The following is a 23,583-nucleotide window of genomic DNA, read 5'->3' as shown; positions in this document are numbered from 1 at the left end:
TATTTATAACGGTACAGAATATTCGTGTCTTCCCTTCAGAATACTTACCAATTTACACAGAAAACTGCTTTGTAATCGCCGAAAGAGTGTTTCATCTCCAGGTTTGGGTCTAATGATAACCCCGAAAGGTCTCAAAGAGTACGCGGCTGTTGCTGAGCTGATTGTGGAAGATTTATAACAGCAGACTGCAGACTGCAGCTGGCAACAGAAAGCAACCCGCCTGTTCAGCATGAAGTTTCGTGCTTTGCTTGTGGTCGCAGGTACTCGTATCGGACATTATTAAACTGTAATCTTGCTATCGTAATTACTGGCCTTCTTTGGTAATCTAGCTACACGACAGGAAAAGTTTCAACGAAAGTGAGGCAGATGTGATCGGTTTTGGAGAATTATATCCATCTTCTAATCACTGGTATCTCAACGTTATGTTGATTACGTGGCTACTGCCAGTCATCGCAAGCATGAACTTACTGGTGTTTTAACAGCACGGCCTCGAAAAGTAACTGCTGTTTCAAAAACTACCTGACATTTGTTGAACATTTTTTCAAGACGTGGTAGCGATAATAATCTCATGTTCGGAATGCAAGCTTTGAAAACGGAGACTGACCAAAGCAGCGTGCGTTGGCACTGAAAGGGTTGTGCGGGAGGTAGATTGCTAGTGTTTAGATGTCTAAGGGGTTTTTGAACATGATGCGTAACACCGAAAAGTTTGTTTGATCAGCATTGAACACATTCCGAATCCACCATCCTTACATAAGCTAGATAGATCATCAGAAAACGTTGCACCTTCCCGTCTAATTTTATTTCCGAAAATTTGTTTCACTTTGTTCATTTCGTAAGATATTGAACATTGGCTGCAATCTGTAATTCCCGTTTCAATTCTTTAATCAATGATTTCTCCCAATCTAAGTACAGATTATTGATACATCTTTACATGTTTTAAGGGAATCATGAATGGATGTAACTTCAATACAGTATAATTTCTACAAAACAACGCAACACGAATTTTATTTCTTTTCCGGCAGATAACATCACTGTCCCATTCCGTAGATATTTACGTAACATGGATGACAGAATTTGCATCATTGCTGGATTGTGTTGAAAGAAAAAAAGTACAACGTGTTGTATCAGATTACTTGGCATCAGGAATTTAAGCTCGAACTAAAACAGTGGCGGAGTACAATTGGCTAGACAGCCAGCTGACGACCCAAGTTACAGTGGATATTGTTTTCTATATGAAATACGGCGCATCATGAAAAGGTATCACATACACGGTGTTAATGTGAGCAACTGCAGAGTATTCATCTAACGAGTAAATATTAGCTACATCATACAGAATTAATGACATCATTATTGTAATCAGTGTAAAGATATTCATTCCTACAGTTATCACATGGACAGTAGGAATTTAAATTTTTCTAACCTTTGTTATCTCCTACTCTACGTCACACACGAGGCGTACGAAGAATGTGATAGTAGCTGGCAGCCACATCGGAGGCTGTCCTTGCTGTGTATGCAAGTGGCTGAGAGCGGTGGAGAGTCGCTTTTGTCTTGGGTGATATTCCTGTAAAGTAGATATGACAGAAGAAACAGAAATAATTCGGAGATGAGGTGATAGGATGCTGATATGGCGATGTAAGCCATAGGAATGTGTTATAGAGATGCTCTCAGGGGATTTAAATTGGAATTTTAGGAAGAAAAACAACGTTATCCACTCTAATTCTTGTCGTGCTAATTTAGAAGATCCGTGTTTCAGAATGATCGTGCAACAACACAGCTGGTAACCTCGTATGTCTTCCTAAAGGACCGTGAGAATATCAGAAGAGCGGTTACATAGGCGTATTGACGGTCATTTTCCGTCTCTCAGAATACGAATGGAATGAACAGACGTTACCATTGTCGGGCGGAAGTATCTATTCGATATGGAGGTACAATGAGTTGCTACGCCTTCGAGTGGTACGTTGACCCGGAGATGATGATGATTATGATGTTTGGTCTGTTGGGCGCTCAAGTTCGCGGTTATCAACGCCTGTACAAATTCGCAACCTTTGCTCAGCCCAATCTCTGAACTTTCAGGAATTGGTCCGGAGAGGACAACTGTTTGAACGTAACAACGACATGCCCGACTAGATCCGACCATTACTCAGTGCGAAAGAGGAAGATTAGGGTTTAATGTCCGTAGACATCTAGGTCATTAAGAGACGTCTCAACAGCGGGGAACCGTGGCTTAGACTGGCTCTTCTCCTCTGGAGTTGTTTGACGAAACACTGAACTGGGCAGGAGGCAACCGAAGTCATTCAGTCCATTTTTCTGTCGGTACTGCAATGTTGCCGATAGTCTCTGTTCAGCAGTTACAATCGCCAGATCTGAAACTCCACCCGCACTGAATGTTCATTGGACATGAAGGGACTACGTCTCGTTGCGGTAGAAACACCTGCAGCATCCGTTCTCCTGTGTTGTTCAATGCCGCACCAAATTATATTCAACTCCTTAACAATCTCCTCTCTATGAACTACTATAAGATAGTGCTAGTGCTAGCTTCAGCTCACAGCGGCTTCACCATATTTGAATTTTAAGAAGGCAGTGACTTTATAGTACTGCCATATGTCACTGTACCGTTATTTCTACGCTCTTCTGATATTTTGCTGACGTAGAATGGAATGTTTTAACTAACTTCGTGTCTGTCACACTTTTCTAATTCCGATCTTGTGTAAAGAAGGACAGAATCTAAGAAACATTTTAAAATAGCAACATCATGTATGTGTAGACCAAATAATGTTTTGGCTCTAAGTAACCCTACGCTATAAAAACAGTTGATTAACGACCGCAATAGCTGTTCCTAAGCCTCCTCTAAGAGGCATACCACTTTAAATATACAAATGTGTCGATTTGCATTTACGCTTGACAGAGTGTCCCCGTTCCAACTCCCACCGAAAAGAACTGCATTTCCTTCGAACACTCAGAGTCGAGTGCTCTTTCTCTGTTTCCACAGCTGCAGACAGATCAAAAGACTCCAATAACAAGACTTGCGGCAGCGCGGGTATGAAGGGCTTATTTCAATAGTGGTACAAGTCCCTTTTTGTTCATTCTGAGATACAGAGTCCTAAGGTTAAAAGAGCACAGAAAAATCTGCAGTTGAGACACCAGAAATATTCAAGTACACATACTTGAATTTTTCTGGTATCTCAACTGAAAATTTTTCAGCGCTCATTTAACTTTAGGACTCTGTATCTCAGAATGAACAAAAAGGGACTTGTACCACTATTGAAGTAAGCGCTTCATATTTGAGTAGACTTTAGTATATTTTATTTATTAACTTTCATTGATTTGTTTATTTATTTACTCCATCACTGTCACAGCCTCAAGGACCTCTGCTAGAAACACCGAAAAAGTATCAATGTTTTAACAGTATATTCATTATTACACGTATATTACCATAGGTCTTGTATTTTGTATAAAATCTAAATTTTAGAAATAGTAATTAAAGACAGAATGAAATCAGTAACAGTCAGTAATCACACTTTACGTATGTTTTCGAATAGTAGAAGCACAGAGATACAGGGTGCTACAGTTATACTATTGGCCTGACACCAATGGACGTGAGGGAACAGACGGACACAGAATCGATTGGGAAAAGTAACTTAGTAACGTTGGGAGTAGTAGTATTAGCAGCAGTGGTGGTATGGACGATGTGGGCGAAAAGCTCACAGCAGAATTCGTTTTGCTTGTAGTTCTGGCGGCGCCGACTTCGGCGGTCTTCAGCAGGGAGTCGGCTTCCGACGACTCGTCAGTCACGGAGGCGCCGTGCCCGGGACCCTGTCCGGCGACGCGCGACCCCGTCTGCGCCACCTTTGACAATCGATACTACTACTACTCGTTCAGCAACTACTGCATGTACCAGCAGTGCCTATGTACTCTCAACTACCGTAAGTAGGCATCTCGTTCGTGCATATTACACATAAGTCGCAGACACTAAAGGGCTTCCATGAATAAAAAACACTCGGCAATATCATCGCCTGCAATTAGTTCAGAAATTCGGTGTTTCAGAGTCTCCATTAAGTTTCATTGTCACGAGCAAAGGAATGGTTATGTTGCTCACGTAAAGGCGGGAGAATAGAAACATCTGAAGAGTAATGAAGACTGGGGCAGATTTACGAGGATCACCTTTGGGAGTTTTTAATTTTTTGTTGTTACACTTATCGTGTGTAAAATGTTCAGTCTTACAATAAAGAGACAAAGAAACTAGTACAAGTGAATAATAACGTGAAGGGTCCTCGAGAGCCCGCAGAAGTGCTGTGACACCACGTAGCATGGACTCGATTAATGTCTGATATAGTGCTGGAGTGAACTGATACCATGAATCCTGCGGGGCTGTCCATAAATCTGTAAGAGTACGAGGGGGTGGGGGATCTCTTCTGAACAGCACGTTACAACGTATCCCAGATCAATAATATTCATGTCTGGGGAGTATGGTGGCCAGCGAACATGTTTAAACTCCGAGGAGGGTTCCTGGAGTCGCTCTGTAGCAATTCTGGACGTGTGGGGTGTTGCATTGGCCTCTTGAAATTGCCCAAGTCCGTCGGAATGCACAATAGATATGAATGGATGCTGATGATCAGACAGGATACTTATGTACGTGCCACCTGTCAGAGTCGTATCTAGACGTATCAGGGGTCCCATATCACTCCAACTTCACACACCCCACACCACTACAGAGCCTCCACCAGCATAAACAACCCTCTGCTGACATGCAGTGGTCAAATGATTCATGAGATTGTCTCCATACCCATACATGTCCATCCGCTCAATACACCTTGAAACGAGACTCGTCCGACCAGGCAATATGTTTCCTGTCATCAACAGCCCAAATCGGCGTTGACGGACCCAGGCGAGGCGTAAAGCATTGTGTCGTGTAGGCTTCAAGGGTACACTAGTGGGCCTCCGGCTCTGAAAGCCACATCTTTGATGTTTCGTTCAACGGTTCGCACGCAGACATTTGTTGATGGCCAAGCATTGAAATCTGCAGCGATTTGCGGAAAAGTTGCACTTCTGTTACGTCGAACAATCTCTTCAGTCGTCGTTGGTCCCATTGTTGCAGGACCTTTTTCCGCCTGCAGCGATGTCGGAGATTTGATGTTTTACCGGATTACCTACATTCTCGATACACTGGTGACACGGTCGTACTGGAGAATTCCCGCTTCATCGTCACCTCAGTAATGCTGTATCCCTTTACTCGTGCACCAACTATGACACTACGCTCCAACTCACTTAAATATGGATAACCTGTCATTGCAACAGCAGTAGCCAATCTAACATCTACGCCAGACACTTGTTGTCTTATATAGGTATTGCCAATCGTAGCGCCGTATTCTGCCTGTTCACATATCTCTGTATTTCAATACACATGCCTATACCAGTTTATTTGGCGCTTCAGTGTATAACACATCTATTAAAGTGTAACTTGGTATACGTAGTTCTACTTCAACATCTGACTTAAGAGTGTAAAATAACTTTATATTGGCTCAAATAGCCCTCTGTATGGGGCAGGTTCATGTCCCTACGGAGACACATTTACGCATATCGTAGAACACAATAACGACTAAATAAAGTACTCTACGATTTTCGAAATATATTTTACTGGCAGTAAACAAAATTAAAAACTTGCTAACAGCGCTCATCATACTAAAATAAAAAATTTCATTGGCAATACAGAAATTATTTGGTGAAATTCCATGAGTAAGCATAATACGCCATACATAGAAATTTGAATGTTAATTATAGGCCCATTCATCGTTACGTCCGAATTGCAACATAAGCACACAGAAAGTAATGTCCCTCCCGTCGTACAATCGCAGTGAGTCCCAATTTTGCATCTATCGAATTGGAGGCATTTCTTTTTGATTGGTTGTATCGTTTCAACAAGCCAATACAAAGCCAGTTTACATCCCCTTCATCAGTCTGTTGCAGGCTGTAAGAGAGAAGAAGAAACACTTGGTTGGTTATCCGTTGAGAGTTGAGTGATTGCTAACAGACGCTTTGGAAGGATTAGTTTGTGAAAGGAGATTGGGAGGAAGAAGGAGACGTAAGGTAACAGACGACATAAACGGAGGCGGAACTTTCGCGTGTCTTAAGAGGATGGCTAACGACAGGAGTACACGGAGAGTTGCCGTGTGAAAAACTTTCTTTGGCAGGACACTAACGTCGACATCAAAAGTAGGCCCATCAGCAATTTCCCGTGTTCTTGCTCCTAGCAATTTTTTAGCCTTATTAATCTTTGCGCCCTTATATTAATTCGTTCGGCTTGAGGTTCATAGCCAGCCGGTGTGACCAAGCGGTTCTAGGCGCTTCATACCAGAACAGCGCTGCTGCTACGGTCGCAGGTTCGAATCCTGCCTCAGTCATGGATGTGTTTGATATCCTTAGGTTAGTTAGGTTTAAGTAGTTCTAAGTTCTAGGGGACTGATGACCTCAGATGTTAAGCCCCAAAGTGCTCAGAGACATTTTGAAGTTCATTAGCTTTTAATACGCTCTTTTTAACAATGTCTACCTTTTATTTCCTTGTTCCTCTTTTTTTAGATTGCTTTTCCAACTTCTGTTCTCGTGAAGTTTTCTTAGCGCGATATCAGTAAGGATGGAAATGCTAAATAGTGCGTAAACGTGTTCCGACAGACATGCGTAACGCTCTCATGGTTGCTTAGTTTCTGAAGTACAACAATAACTTCCGCCCTTTGAAATTGTAAAAATGTACCTTGCAAATTAAAATAATCTATTGTAACCGAAGACATATTTTTCTTTCCTCAGTTGTAAAATGTGCCCAAGGAGCTTCGTTATTTGTGTAATAAAACTTACTCGCCTTGCACAAAAACTCAAATATGTTCAGCGCGCTAAGACACTCATCGAGCTGGTGCCGTGGAGTTTGTGAGAGCTGTCAATAGATGGCAGTACTGATCTTTCGTTCTCAGTAGAGCTCTAGCAAGAAAGGTTCCCGAGAAAGGTGCTCTGCGTAAACGTGCACCGTGGCTTAACGACCCTCGATCTCCACTACAGTCTGTTTACGATGCCCTGACCGAGTTCTATCTGAGCTGTGGGGAGTAGAGGAAGCAGGCTCCACTCACAGAAACCTATGGTGCAAACGTCGATGCGCGGCTACAACCCGCATTTTCCTCGAGTAGCACTTCACTCCACATGTGCTTAATACTTTAGCACCTCACCGTACAGTCACTCTGTAGCTCCCACTGTACACATAGACAGAATTTCTTACGGTCGCTAATCGCTAATGTTGGCACCGGTCAAGGATAAAACTATCGCAACGAAAGTCGTCCTACTTCAACTGACTTCTGCCAATTCAGGATTAGGAAGCCCGGTGTCGTGAACACACGGTACATTCATAAGCCGATATATATGCAGAATGAAGTGAATAATGAATATTTGTGCTAAAGTCGGGATTTACGAGGCAGATGCTGAGACGTGAATGGGAGTTAAAATCGACAAGGGTAGCATGCTAGGATAATCCGTGCAGTTGTGCAAAGCCTCTGTGCCATAGTGGCATAGTGGTTAGAGCATGTGGCTGTTGAACAAAAGAACCGGGATTTGAATCCTGGGCTTGGTACAAATTTTCCTTGATCGCTTCAAAATGGTTCAAATGGCTCTGAGCACTATGGGACTTAACTACTGTGGTCATCAGTCCCCTAGAACTTAGAACTACTTAAACCTAACTAACCTAAGGACATCACACACATCCACGCCCGAGGCAGGATTCGAACCTGCGACCGTAGCAGTCGCGCGGTTCCGGACTGCGCGCCTAGAACCGCTAGACCACCGCGGCCGGCTGATCGCTTCAGTGCGCGTATACACACAACAGTTGTTTGAGACTTAAAAAGGTCTATGGAGCCATGTAGTTCATTTAAAAAATATCATCTACCAACGAGGAAAACAGTCACTATTTCTTCCTCAGTCGCAGCTTAACAAACGTGCTTCAGAATACAACGCCATGCATCATTTTCCTATTCTGGTAGCATATATTAATTGATTTTAGAGTTTTGTTCATGGTTGCAGCAGCAACTATAGGATGAAACTGTTTGATGAATTAACAAACAGCCAATCAATTGCAAACTGGAAGATTTTTGGCCGGCCGCTGTAGCCGAGCGATTGTAGACGCTTCAGTCCGGAACCACGCTTCTGCTACGATCGCAGGTTCGAATTCTGCCTTGGGCATAGACGCGTGTGATGTCGTTAGGTTGGTTAGGTTCAAGTAGTTCTAAGTTCTAGGGGACTGATGACCTCAGATGTTAAGTCCTATAGTGCTTAGAGGCATTTGAAGTTATTTTAAAACCCCTTGACCATGGTTTGAATCCCCATAAAAAACGTATTCTTCAGAAGGAAATACTAATAAAGAATTATTCAGACTCTGTTGTTTATTCTTGCCTATGCTCTACCTAGTATGTACCAAAACGAAGCACATAAAAACGGGATTTTTCCGGAGCTCACACATCGGGTTCTATTAGTGACAGAAAGATAGGCTCAAGTGTTCTTAATAGCCCTTCGGCTAGGGACCATTGTATACCCAGCACAAGGATCGTCTTACTGAAACTATCCTACAGTACATGGTCAAAGTTTGAATATTACATACTACATCCAGCTTAGGCAAATGGAGCAAATCGATTATTTCTTTTTGCATTTTATATGATCTTCGGTGGGCCTTAAGAATCTTCTGGAAGTAACATTTAGTTCATGGGTGGTTCCTGAGAAAACTCGAAAAAAATTGTTTTCAAGTAATGAAACTAATCCGCGATTTCCAAGACGGCTATGCCCAAAAAATGGCTGTAATTTTTACAGTACACTCCTAAAGATTCAGATCTCGATTTACTTTGAATGTTTTCGTGATATCTGGATCTGTTTCGGAGATGCAGAGGTTCAAATTTACCCTACCTGTTCACGTAAAATCCGGTGTTAGGTGAAACGTAGATTGTAAAGTGACGTCGCAAGGAGAAATATGCTGTACAGAGTTTCCGTTATCATTGCAGTGGTTCTGGGAACACCATTTTGTTGCAGTACAGATGCACGTGCAAAATTCTTGTGCGCATAAAATCCGGTATGAGGTGTAAAATAACGTATTTATGCGTTATTTAAATTTCACACAAGTAAACTACGAAACCTTTATTGACGTATAAAGTTGTCTTCATATGGGTGCATGCCTTCTGTAACAGGCGAGAGAAGGGAACCAGTGGGATAAAGTTCCTATCGGACAACGTAAAAGATAAATACGCTCTTGTTTATTAAGAAACTCTGGCTGTAAGGTGAGGTACCAGTTTCCTCATTCTACTTTTAAAAATTTTCCCAAGAATTTTGACGTGCGAACGTATTCGCACGTTTTATTCTGATGGAGGAGGAGACAGAGGCAGCCGGAGAAAGAAATGTATTGAATACTGGAAAATCGTTGACGGCAGTTGTTGTGTAGAAAGAGCCCAGGAGAAAATTGCTGTGTGAGAGAAAGGGAGGAGCACAGTTCAATAGAACGTAGCTAACAGTGAGTAACAGTGCTACGAAGAGATTGAAGCAGACAGTGCCAGTGGGAGAGGAATAAGCAGAAGGAGAAAGTTAAGTTGGGAGGAGCCAGTGATAACGAGACACAGAGTCTACGACAATGGCAAAGATGGTGAGACAGATAGTGAGAAGAGGCAGCAGCAGTGAGGAGGATTGAACGAGATAATAACAATAAGGAAGAGAAAGGGGGAGGTGAAGACGTGACTGTGAGAGAAGGCAATATTAGTAGAACAAAACGAAGGAGTTTGTGACACCGAGGCAGCGGATAGTGACCGAGACACAAAGAGATAATGCCCTTGAGTTAGGCTCAAGCGATGAACTGGTTGGTGTGAGCCGGCCACAGTTATTGGAGCTTGTGGTAGTGAGAGGGTAGTTGCATGTTAAAAATAGCGCGAAAGGTTTTGGAGAAATTCCGAAGTTGCTGAGGAAGGTAGAACGAGACAGCTGGTACCCGAATTTTGAGTCAAAGTCTTTTAATACCCAGGAAAATATTCGCCTTATTAGTGCTCCAATAAAAGCAATCTTATCCTGGTTGAGATATGATCGATTTGTAAGTTCTGTCTCGCCGTGTAATTAAATAACACAAAACAAATTGAAAGATTCGCTTTCATTTCATTTCTGTTACGAAAGATGACAGCTGTAATGTTTTAAAATTGAAGTGAGGTCGGTAGATCAGATTACGGGAGGTTGTCGAGCACAACTGCCCCCATGCTATTATACACTCTCTACAACAAATGGTGTGTGTTCGCAGTATAGAATATCTGCATTTTAACGGAGCTTCGTGTTATTCTACAATGAATAACTTGAGATAGTTCTATGGTGAAATGAACGTCTCCGTGCATGTAAAAACGTAAATACAAAGAAACATTTTCTGTTGGGTGTTCCCTAGGAAGGTAAAGACATTCTTAATTTATACAGTTTCATAATTTTTACAGCTGTATTATTTTCTTCGTGTAACTTTGTTTAAACTACAGCTTCAAATGCCTAGCCACAAATAATAAATAGCGAAGAAATAATTTGTCTGTTCCACTTACATCACTATTCGTTGACCAGATTGGCTATAAATGTAAAGAACAGGGCCCTTCATTTACGATTGCTTTGAGATAGCTCAACATGGTACTTACTAAAACTGATACGTACTCGAAGAGTGCTAGTAACTGATTTATAGTACAATCTGTTGTAGACGTCGTTAACAATTTCAATGTGGAACATAGAACGCATACTGTTTGCAATACCGCACAATAAATGATTTACTTCTTTCGGAAGCACGTACTAAACTATGATTCTACAGTTAAAATACGGTATAACACATGCAGGTATCATTTTAAGATCTCTTTGTCGATTTACTAAACTTTCAAAATTTAAGTAAACAAAGATATTTGTAACAGTGTTAAAGGGAATCATGAATCGTTTGCTAAACTCTGCATCCCTACCTGATGGAAATATCTGCATGTAATAACAGATATCCCCAAAAGTTTTTACATGTTTTGGAAACGAATAATGCTGTGTACGTAATATTTTATTTATTAGTCATCGGTGTAGTAACATCAAATAAAAATAACTAATGAATGAATCAGTACTTATACAGGATGAAAACAGTTTATAAACAGTAAACTCACAGAATACAGATAGAGATATGTTATAAGTGAAGTTATACGTTTATGAATATAACAAAAGGCACTGAATGATAAAGCCTCGTTTGTCAGCATTCGTCTCTGAAACTTTTCAAAACAAAGTATCTATTAATTTTTTGATAACGGAAGACCATTTACAAGTACCATTTAATGACAAGTTTTTTAACACTTTTTCCAGTTTTACCAAGCTGTCATAGTGCCCAGACGACGTTCAAAACTTCATGGCATGAACCGTGTCAGCACAAATTTTATTCTAATCGACCCTAATACTTACTGAAACTTCAGAAAACATCCTAAATTATTATTAAACTGCTTGGACGACGTCCGGAATTCTCTACTACCGTCCGCCAATTTCTGGACGTGTTCGCACATGTTCGCTAGTAATATGTCTTGGCAATGACCTAACAGCTGTAAGTTTTGTACACCATCGGGACTCGAGGGCAAGCTTTAAATGTTGACGCCCTCGGGCACAACTCAGTACATACGTTTACATCTTAGTAGCTGCGGAAACTTCCCTTCCAGATTAAAGCTCTATAGAAATCCTCTACATAACTAGCTGACTAGCAGCCTTGGAAGAAAGGACACGGCAGGGGAACGGGTTACCCACAATGTGACAGTGTTTACAGAATGATTATCTTACTCTGCGGGTGTTGGTGCTCTCGCGAACCTACCTGACTGATTGAAATGGCCGGGATTCGAACATTCGTCTGTCCGTCCTGCGCCTGTTAAGGTCCATAATCATACACGTGAAGAGACGTCTCCAAGAATGTTGCCTCGAAAGGTCAGAGCCCCATTTTATGTTCCTGTCAGTAGCACTATTTTTATATGTTCGTAAAGTTTGTCAGGAACTGACAAACTAATAAAGCTATTGCAGGGTGGGTAGTGCTGGGAAATTAATACTGAGAAAAAATATCGATATGTTACACCGTTTCTTAGGTAATTATCATGGAAGTTGGCCACTCAGGCCTTTGGGCGCACAAATTCAAGAGGCCTGCCAGAGATGGTGTGGCTAAACATGTTCTTTCTTTGGTTTCTTAAAATCGAAGGAGAGAGCGATACAGTACTGGACAAGGGAAGGTGGTAAGAATCAAACCGGAGCCAAACATTAGGTAGTCTCGTACACTACCATCTGCAATAGGACAGCACAGAAACAGAAAGGAATGTTAGGGTTTAACGCCCTGTCGTTATCGACAACATTAGGGACAAACTCGGAAATGTTTCAGGGATGGGGAAGGAAAAGGTCTTGCTCTTTTAGAGGAACCATCCAGGCACTTGCTAGGAACGGTTTAGGGAAATCACAGAAAACTCAAATCTCGATGGCCGGCCGCAAATTTGAAGTGCTGTCCCCACGAACGCATGTCCAGTATGTCAACCACTGAGCCACCACGCTCGGTGCTGTCAGAACAACTGACACTTATTGTTTCTGGCGGACCCCTTGAATTTGAATGTGCAGAGTTCGTTATGGGTTAACTTGCTACTTTACAAAGAAACAGAGTAACTACTACATTGTTTTCATTAATAATTTTTTCTCCTCACAACCTACCCTGCAACATCCTTCCCACATTTGCAGTGTTTCTGACCACACTGTAAATCCGCAGCAATGTATAAAGTGTTGTTCAATGTCGAGGCGACAATTTAATCTTCCACAGCTCTTTCTTTTCCTAAACCAGAGAGTAACGGACGACTCTCCCAATTTTTCAGGTGCTTTTATCCTCTTGTTAATTTATTAACTCCAGTTATTATCTCCGATGTAATTAAAACCTTCTGGGTCTCGGCTCTAATCCCAGCCAGTAGTAGGACAAGGAGAGCGTCACCACAAAGTAGGTCACCCCAAAGTGGGTCACCCCAAAGAACCGTTATCCAACATGGCGGCCATCACCCCAGGGGCAGCGTCATCCCAACGTACCATTATCCAAGACGGCATCCGTGACACAAGTAAATGACGGCACATGACGTCAGCTGATGATGCGATTGAAGTCGGCAGATGATGCAGGTACCGTTATCAAAGATGGCGCCTTTTTGAAGGAAAATAGCTCAATTGAGCTACCTCTACTAACCTATGAAAATGGCGGGAAAGAAAGGGCCACATCCATTTACCTAAGACCACTCTTCCTAAGAACTGGGCGTAAGTCTTTATTTAAACAATTAGAGGCAGTACCACCATCAAATATGTTCACCATCCTCTTGGAAAATGTTCACGAATTTTTCTCTAAGAGCTTCCTCCTGCAGCTGAGGCACGTTAGTATGGTATTGTCGTTCAATTTGAATAAAAGTTTTATAAATTTGTTTAAATTTTCTTAAATTTCTTTAAATTTGTTTAAATTTGATTAAATTTATTACCTAACTACAGCATTTGTGTCGTGTTACCGCCACAAGTTGCTGAGATATCGATAGCTGTATTACATGCACTCATTCAGCCATTTTAACAATCAGAGGCAATACCACCATCAAGTGTGTTTGCCATCCTCTTGCAAAAAATGGACGTTAATTTTGCTCCTAGAGCTTACTTCTGAAGGGTTACAGTGGTTGATAAGTTGGGCTTTTTACTTGCAGTGAGTGTTTGTGCATTGAAATATTTTCGGGTGATTAAGCGTTGTGAGCGTGTTTGAATGCATTATATCAATGATCTACGAGTAGATTGCACGTTTGCTTGGTACATACTAAATTATTTCGGTAGTTTAGGAGGTGGGTTGTTTGCAACAGGAGACCCGACAGCCAGATCATCGGTCTCACCGGATTGGGGAAGGACAAGGAAGGAAGTCGGCCGTGCCCTATTAAGGAACCATCCTAGCTTTAGCCTAAAGCGATTTAGGGAAATCTCAGAAAACCTAAATGAGGATGGGGCCGAAAGCGGGATTCAACCGTCGTTCTCCCAAATGCGAGTCCAGTGTGCTAACCACTGCGCGACTTCGTAATTTATAAATTGTTTGCATCTCGGCACATCATTTTAATGTATTATTATTTAGGAGTAGTTTCGAGGTCTGTAAACTGTATATTGTGACTCTAAGCACGTAAGGGTGAGTGTTTTGCATCAGCTTAATAAATAAATTAGGTGAAATCCGTAGTTAAATAAATTGTTCAAAAAAATTAATAAAGTACACTACCTCCTCTCTTCGGTAGCCAAGAACAGGCTCATTCCTTTTTTCACGTCAATTGTCCTCCCCTCCAGACCGGTGAGTGTTTTGTCTCAGAGTAATAAACAAGATGAGATATGTAATTCGATTAATGGGCTCCGGAACGCCCTATCATTGCAATGTTAAAATAACGCTTATAAATTACATCTTTCCTCACAAAGTATTTGAGGTAGGAAGTTGAACTTTTTACAGATTATTTATTGGAATATGGGCTACAACTTAACACAGGGATTTTACAAAATTTTAGTTCAGTTATTAAAGATGATTTTTTTTCAATTGTAATCAAAATTCACAACATTTTTTGCAATTTTTTGTTTATATATTCAAAAATATACAGTTTTTTGGAAAAAGGCTGTGTTAAATTATGCAGAAGGTACTGTGTAACATTAACTGAAAGTCTGAAACAAATATGTTTTGGAAGATCCTTAGAAAACATGTAATTAGTATGAGAAAGTAAAAGTTTTGGGAATCGAGCGACAAAGATTGGATTAACTTTTTAGTGCATTCCAGGTCTATAGGATGGATTATCTTCATCCTCTGCAAACTCCTCCTCCAGCTTCCTCTTGTTCCTCCTCCTGTTTACTCTTGCTTGTATTTCTAGACTCTTTACAGCCCTGTCTGCAGCCCGAAGGCGTTCCTTGTCTAAAGCAAGCATCGCTCGTTGTTGTGTTCGTAGATTTTGCTACCATTTTCTTCAGTTGCAGTTACTGCAACACTGTTTCAAAAGGTGGTCATGTATGAACACTTATCACATTTCAGTTGTATTTCACTAGCAAGTCCTACGTGCTTTATTATGGAGAGTTCAAGATCAACTTCACTACAATGAATACATCTTACACAGTTTGAAAAAATTCCTTTGAGAACCGACATATCAAATATTTCATTCACATCCGATTCGCCCATAAAACATTCATAGTTTTCACTCATTGAACCAAGCTTCTTCTGTGAAGTATTTTCTTTTCCACTTTGACTGCTATGGGCAGGTGTACTTGAGAGGTTAGGTTCACTCATTTGGTTATCGTCTTTATTGTTTACAGTAATAACACATACCTTTGGCTTTCCAACATTTCTCCTTTTCTTAAAAGCCTTCAGAGTATTTCTAATAACTTTACTTTTACTCATTATTATACTTCAACAAAACAGCGACTCAAGAAACAGAATTAATTACGAATATTTTCGAGATAACGACAGAGTAAATAAACATGAAACAATCGACAATCACACCAGCGATATATATTGAACCATCACAGGTTAGCCACAACACATACATTATCTCACATCACTAAAATGTACCGGAAGAACACGGACGTTAATAATAACACCATTTGACAGCAGTTTAACAGCGCCACAGTGGGTCACGCCCATGTAGAACACATTTCAAAAAAAATTTAAAAATAGTTTTAGTCTTCGGAATTGAATAAATTACACTCCTGGAAATGGAAAAAAGAACACATTGACACCGGTGTGTCAGACCCACCGTACTTGCTCCGGACACTGCGAGAGGGCTGTACAAGCAATGATCACACGCACGGCACAGCGGACACACCAGGAACCGAGGTGTTGGCCGTCGAATGGCGCTAGCTGCGCAGCATTTGTGCACCGCCGCCGTCAGTGTCAGCCAGTTTGCCGTGGCATACGGAGCTCCATCGCAGTCTTTAACACTGGTAGCATGCCGCGATAGCGTGGACGTGAACCGTATGTGCAGTTGACGGACTTTGAGCGAGGGTGTATAGTGGGCATGCGGGAGGCCGGGTGGACGTACCGCCGAATTGCTCAACACGTGGGGCGTGAGGTCTCCACAGTACATCGATGTTGTCGCCAGTGGTCGGCGGAAGGTGCACGTGCCCGTCGACCTGGGACCGGACCGCAGCAACGCACGGATGCACGCCAAGACCGTAGGATACTACGCAGTGCCGTAGGGGACTGCACCGCCGCTTCCCAGCAAATTAGGGACACTGTTGCTCCTGGGGTATCGGCGAGGACCATTCGCAACCGTCTCCATGAAGCTGGGCTACGGTCCCGCACACCGTTAGGCCGTCTTCCGCTCACGCCCCAACATCGTGCAGCCCGCCTCCAGTGGTGTCGCGACAGGCGTGAATGGAGGGACGAATGGAGACGTGTCGTCTTCAGCGATGAGAGTCGCTTCTGCCTTGGTGCCAATGATGGTCGTATGCGTGTTTGGCGCCGTGCAGGTGAGCGCCACAATCAGGACTGCATACGACCGAGGCACACAGGGCCAACACCCAGCATCATGGTGTGGGGAGCGATCTCCTACACTGGCCGTACACCACTGGTGATCGTCGAGGGGACACTGAATAGTGCACGGTACATCCAAACCGTCATCGAACCCATCGTTCTACCATTCCTAGACCGGCAAGGGAACTTGCTGTTCCAACAGGACAATGCACGTCCGCATGTATCCCGTGCCACCCAACGTGCTCTAGAAGGTGTAAGTCAACTACCCTGGCCAGCAAGATCTCCGGATCGGTCCCCCATTGAGCATGTTTGGCACTGGATGAAGCGTAGTCTCACGCGGTCTGCACGTCCAGCACGAACGCTGGTCCAACTGAGGCGCCAGGTGGAAATGGCATGGCAAGCCGTTCCACAGGACTACATCCAGCATCTCTACGATCGTCTCTGTGGGAGAATAGCAGCCTGCATTGCTGCGAAAGGTGGATATACACTGTACTAGTGCCGACATTGTGCATGATCTGTTGCCTGTGTCTATGTGCCTGTGGTTCTGTCAGTGTGATCATGTGATGTATCTGACCCCAGGAATGTGTCAATAAAGTTTCCCCTTCCTGGGACAATGAATTCACGGTGTTCTTATTTCAATTTCCAGGAGTGTATATATCTATTAAAAGGTAATAGTCTGCAGATTCAGAAAACGCAAGAAAGTAAAAATTGAATTTTTCATGATTTTGAGCCTTTCCGGAGCCCCTTAATATAGGAAATGTGGTTGGATGATGTTGAAAGGTAGTTAAAACTAGGTGTTTGGAATCGTAGTGAACTCTTTTTGTTGCCTATATGAATGAGCAGCCTCTAGTGGGAGCGACACCATACTAACACTCCTCAGCAAAATTCATGCATATTTTCCAAGAGGATGGCAAAAACACTTGATGGTGCTAGTGGCTCTAATTGTTTAAACAAAGACTTCCGTCCCGGGCATGTAATACAGCTATTAAAATACCGATATCTAAGCCTCTTGTGGCGGAAGCACAACACTAATGCTGTTGGTACATAATAAATTTTAAAAATTTAAACAGATTTAAAAAATTTATACAAATTTAAAGAAATTTTCACAAACTTAAAAAATTATAGTAATTATATTCGAACTGAATGGACACACCATACTAACTCCCATCAGTTGTTAGAGCAAATTTCGTGAACAGAGATGATGGTTGTAGTGGGTCTAATTGTTTAAATAAGGACTTATGTCCAGTGATAGAGCTATCGATATCTCACCCTCTTAGTACGATAGCACGACACTAATGCTGTCGTTAGATAGTATATTTAATCAAATTTAAACAAATTTAAGGAAATGTAAGCAAATTTATAAAAAATGTTATTCGAATTGAAAGACAATACCATACTAATTTGCCTCAGCTGCAGGAGTAATCTCTTAGAGCAAAATTCGGGAACGTTTTCCAAGAGGATGGCGAACATACTTGATGGTGGTACTGCCTCTAATTGTTTAAATAAAGACTTATGCCCAGTTCCTAGGAAGGGGTGACTTAGGTTAGAGGAGGTGGCCCTTTCTTTCCCGCCATTTTCTTAGGTTAGTAGAGGTAGCACAATTGAGTTATCTTCCCTCCAAAAGCCGTCATATTTGATAACGGTATCCGCATCATCTACAGACGTCAATCGCATCATCTGCAGATGTCAATCACATCATCAGTTGACATCGCGCGATGTCACACACTTACGTCATGGACGCCGTCTTGGATAACGGTAGTTTTGGGGGAGGCTGCCTCTTGGATGACGGCCGCCATCTTGGATAGCGGTACTTTGGGATGACCCACTTTGGGGTGACCTACTTTGGGGTGATGCTCTCCTTGTCCTACTACTCCCAGCCATTGCTTAAAACATCAACACTGATCAACTGTCAACAGCCTTGTCAAAGAGCACTTCATATTAGAGAATGTTTCAGGGCACTCTCTAGTAGTTGAGATGAGGAATTGCCACTAAACAGCGGAAGAATCAGTAATGATCAACAACATGAGTTTGCAGAAGGCAACGGAAACAACTTGGTTAAGGACACATGTTATGTACCTGCAGGACATTTGGTCTCTAATTAAAGAAGTGTCATGACGATCTCTCCATTGGCAACACGTTCCGTATAGTCCCCCACTCTAATCTGAAGGGTTGGGGAAGTAACCGTGAGATACCCAGCAATATAAATCATTTAGGAATTAAGTAAATGGAAGAGCAAAGAAATCAAAAAAGAAACTGTCGTCGGAAGCATTAATTAAGCGTGTAGAAAAGTCGAAACAATCTTCCATGAAATTTAAGGCAAGAGCGTAAACATTAAGAGCGCGATAAGAATTTCATTGTTAAACGCGTAGAAGAATGTGGGTAAGTGAAATGCGAACACTGAAGGCTTCTATTTGGGGATTATTTGCCTGATGCTATCATGAGAAGAAATTTTATGTGGAAGAACTAGGGGTTCCAGAATTAGAGTCGGTGATTGAGGGAGCTTTGGAAGATATTCTACAGTTATTTCTAGATTCTTTGGGGGGTGTGACAAAATAACTACCATTCAGATTAAAGGGTAGAATACATGACAGACAACAACAGAGTTTACAGAGAATATCACCCAAATATCCATTGCAGGTAAGTCGAAAACTATCGTACTATCAGCTCAACGTCTCAGGCATCCATGTTACTGACAGTGGCAATGTACAGAGGTATGGGGAAGATTATCGAGAAGTTGTAAGGCGACGATCAATTGGCACTTAAAAAGATAAAGGCAATTCAGTCTTTGTAGGTGATAATGAAAGTAAGACTGAGGAAAAATCAAGACATGTTCGTTGGATTATTCGGCTTAGGAAAAGCTTTAACAATGTAAAATGGTGCAATATGTTTGATATTCTCAGAAAAATAGGAATAGGCTGTAGAGAAACACAGATAGTGTGTAATACTAACAAGAACCTGGAGGGAATAATCAAAATAGCGGTGCTTCGATTACAAAGGCTGTAAGAAAGGCGTATAGTCTTTCACCACTACAGTTCAAACCGTATATCGGAGTAGCGATGCCAGTAATAAAAGTAATGTTAGAGAATGGGTTTAAAATTTACGCCAAAGGTTATCAATGATAGTGTTCGCAAATGGTAATGCTACACTCAGTAATAGTGAAGAATAAGTACAGAGCCTGTTGAGAAGAACGAACGGTCAAGTAAGTTCTGTTTTCCAACAGTCCTTGCTTCAATATCATACAATACCGTGCTGCAAAAATGCACTCTAAATAATTTTGTCTTGATATTAAGTCTAAGCTTTGATCTTAGTAGACTGCTTGACCACGAATTTCCTCTTTTTCCTGTGCCAGACTGCTTAGATCCTGAAACTTCCTGGCAGATTAAAGCTGTGTGCCCGACCGAGTCTCGAACTCCGGACCTTTCCCTTTCGCGGGCAAGTGCTCTACCATCTTTTTTCTTTTTTTTTTTTTTAATCTCATTTTGTTCGTTTCCGTTCGTTGTATCTGTTCTGGACGGACGTCGAAAGATACCCGTTTCAGTTCGTTGTTGATCCATTAAATCAGTTTCTTTATTACAGAGGGCAGCTAGCCCTCTGACTGAACACGCTGAGCTACCGTGCAGGCGTACCATCTGAGCTACCGAAGCACGACTCACGCCCCGTCCTCACAGCTTTACTTCTGCCAGTATCTCGTCTCCTACCCTTCCAAACTTTATAGAAGTTTCGCAGGAGAGCTTCTGTAATGTTTGGAAAGGTTGGAGACGAGATACTGGCAGAAGTAAAGCTGTGAGGACCGGGCGTGAGTCGTGCTTCGGTAGCTCAGATGGTAGAGCACTTGCCCGCGAAAGGCAAAGGTCCCGAGATCGAGTGTCGGTCGGGCACACAGTTTTAATCTGCCAGGAAGTTTCATATCAGCGCACACTTCGCTGCAGAGTGAAAATCTCATTCTGCTTATATCCTCCTTGTTCCGTCCATCATGGATTATTTTACTGCCTAGATAGCAGAATTTCGTAACTTCGCTTTCCAGAATCCTAATGTCAAGTTTCTCTTTGTTCTCTTTCCTTCTACTTCTCATTGCTGTCATCTTCCTTAATTTTACTCTCAATTCATATTTTGTATTCATTAGACTTGATTCATCTCAAGAGACTCTCTATTCTATTCCACTATCACTGAGAACAGCAGTGTCGTCAGCGAATCTTATAATTGATATCCACTCATCTTGAATTTTAACGCCACTGTCGAACCATTATTTCCGTCACTGCTTATTCGTTGTATAGACTGTACAGTAGAGGCGAAAGAATACAACTCTGCGTTACACACTTTTTAAACCAAGCACTACGTTCTTGGTCGTCCAGTCATATTATTCCCTCTTGGCTCTTGTACATATTATATATTACACGTCGTTCCCTATAGCTTACACCTATTTCTCTCACAGTTTCGAACATCTTTCTCATTATTAGGTTGTTGAACAGTTTTGCTTCTATTGTCAATCGCAACATCAGAACTGCCTCCCTGATACCTTTGACTTCTCCTAAAGCGAAAGTGGTACTCATCTAACACACAGTCAGGTTTTCCCTTTTTCTAATTACTATTCTTCTCGGCAACTTGGATGAATGAGCTGTTAAGCTAATTGTACCACAATTCTCGCAGATTGTGGATGATGTATTCCCTAAAGTCTCATGGTATACCGCCGCTCTCATATATCCCACACACCAAAGTGAGTATTCGTTTTGTTGCCACTTTCTCCAATTGTTTAAGAACTTCTGATGGAATGGTACCTATCCACCTTGTGTTATTTGATCCGAATTAGTCCAAAGCGCTTTTAAATTCAGGTTCAAACATTGGATCACAGTTTTCTTCCCTGTCGACTTCCGTTTCAACTTACATCAACTCATCACACAAAATCTCGATCTGCTCTAGACTCTGCATTGAACTGTGGAATCTCCACTGTACTCTTAATGTTATCGTCCTTGCTTTATATAATTTCACCGCAGGCTGTTTTGACTTTTCTGTATGCTGAGTCAGTCCTTCCGACAATCATTTCTTTCCCGATTCCTTCGGATTTTCAAGCACCCATCCCACCTTAGGTTCCATGCACTTCGTATTTATTCCATTCGTAAGTACTTGTAGCCTATACCTGTAGTCCTGAATTTTTCCGAACATTTTTGTACTTACTTTTTCGTCCATAAACTGAAGTATTTCTTCTGTTACCATGGTTTTTTCGCAGTCACTATCCTTGTAATATTTCTAGTTTCTGTGACTGTCTTTGTTAGAGATGTCTGCATTCCTCTTGAAGTGAATTTCCTACTGAGCTATTCATTATTGCAGCATTTATAGCCTCAGAGAACTTCAAGTGTATCTCTTCGTTTCCTGGCACTTAAGTATGCCAGTTTTTTGCACACTGTTTCTTTCTTACTCCTTTTGTTAACTTCAACCTAATCTTCATCATCAATAAATTGTGATGTAAGTCTGTATTCGCTCCTGTGTACGCCTCAAAATCCAATATATGATTTCGGATCTTTGCCTCACCGTGAGGTAATCAAACCCTAATATTCCCGTATCTCCCAGCATTTTACAAGTATACCTCCTCCTCTTGTTAGCGCTGAGCACAGTATTCGCTATTACCAACCGAAATTTATTGAAAAACTCTATTACTCTTTCTCCTCTCTCGTTGCTACTATCAAGCCCTTATTCTCCAGTAATTCATTCTTCCACTCCTTTCGACACAGTCACATTCGAGTTCCCCACGACTACTAGATTTTCATCTCCCGTTACGAACAAATTACCCGTTCAGTACACTCATATACTTCCTCTGTCTCTTCATCTTCTAATTTCGACGTTGGAATTATACCTGAACTATTGTTATCGGTGTCGGTTTGTTGTCGATTCTGATAATGACAACATTGTGACTGAACTCTTCCCTAACTACCTACTCGTAATGAATCCTACTCCTCTATACCACTTTCTGTTGCTATTGGTATAGCCCTATACTTGTCAGACCAGAAATCCTTGTCATCTTTCCATTTGAGTGACCCCCAATGCATCTGGCTTGAGCCTCAGATTTTCCGATTTTCTGATTTGTCTACGATATTCAAACGCCTTACATTCCACGCTTAGAGTCGTTGAACGTTACTGTTTAGTTTGTTATTCAATCTTTTTCTCATGGTCACCTGCCCCTTGGCAGTCTCCTTGCAGGAACTGGAATGGAGGCTATTTCGGAATCTTTTTCCAACGGCGAAATCATCATGACATTTTTTTTTTCAATTACAGGTCGCACGTCCTGTGTCTTTAAAGCAGTGGGTTCCGTAATCTTCTTCATCCTAATGTCACTGATCGCTATTGATTCTTCCGCCTTTTACGAGCAATTTCCCACCCCGAGGGCAAGAGAGTGGTCATGAATCTCCGCCCGCTTCTCAGCCCTCTTTCATAAGGCCGTTGGCAGAACGGGGGTGATTTCTCACGCCGGAAGTCTTCGACATCATTCCTAATGATTTTCATACAAAATCTAAGCAGAGGGGACATTCTATGCCGGGACCTCCGACTTACTGAGTAGTACTCAAAGATGCTACCACTTTTTTGCCCACTACCTCTTCATTTTGCTCCTCATTGTCCTCATTTTCTCTGTGTGGACGTCACATGACGACCATTCAGATTCATCTTTGAATACTTCACTCGGATTTTCTTCTTTTTTTAAGTTCGGAGGGCAGCCATAGCTATGAAAAATCACGCTGAGCTACTTTGCTGGCATTATTACATGGATAGGATGGGTAGCAGCAGTCCTTTGCAGGGAGCTCGGACGTAGAGTAGAAGGTCACCAAGAAACAGGCGGAAGAATACTATTTGTACAGTTTCACACAAAAATGAGGAAGACAGTGAAATCCAGGTGTAAATGCCGGCATTGTCTTATGACGAAGAAGAAGTGGAAATAGCATACACTGAGATGCTGTAATCATCCTAGCATCCTCAAAGGATGAGGCAACCTATTCATTATGGGAGATTGGAATGCATCGGTAGGAGAAGGAAGAGATTGGACTATAAACGGATCTTTTGGGCGTGGAGGAATAAACGAAGGGCGGAGGGGG

At 41.9% G+C, this 23,583-nt stretch overlaps 1 protein-coding gene across 1 annotated transcript in view; it reads left to right on the top strand.

Annotated features, from left to right (window-relative positions):
- Positions 1–215: 215 nt before the first annotated feature.
- LOC126455648 (uncharacterized) overlaps positions 216–23,583 on the top strand; it is a 38,285-nt gene continuing 14,917 nt past the window's right edge. The window contains exons 1-2 of the mRNA XM_050091413.1: positions 216–260; positions 3,729–3,923. Of these exons, the coding sequence (XP_049947370.1) occupies positions 230–260; positions 3,729–3,923 (226 nt within the window). The 5' untranslated portion in view covers positions 216–229. The remainder of the gene's footprint in view (positions 261–3,728; positions 3,924–23,583) is intronic.

This window comes from Schistocerca serialis, chromosome 2 (genome assembly GCF_023864345.2).
Source record: "Schistocerca serialis cubense isolate TAMUIC-IGC-003099 chromosome 2, iqSchSeri2.2, whole genome shotgun sequence".
NCBI classification, from domain to species: Eukaryota; Metazoa; Arthropoda; class Insecta; order Orthoptera; family Acrididae; genus Schistocerca; species Schistocerca serialis.
This window is presented reverse-complemented; position numbering and strand designations above follow the sequence as displayed.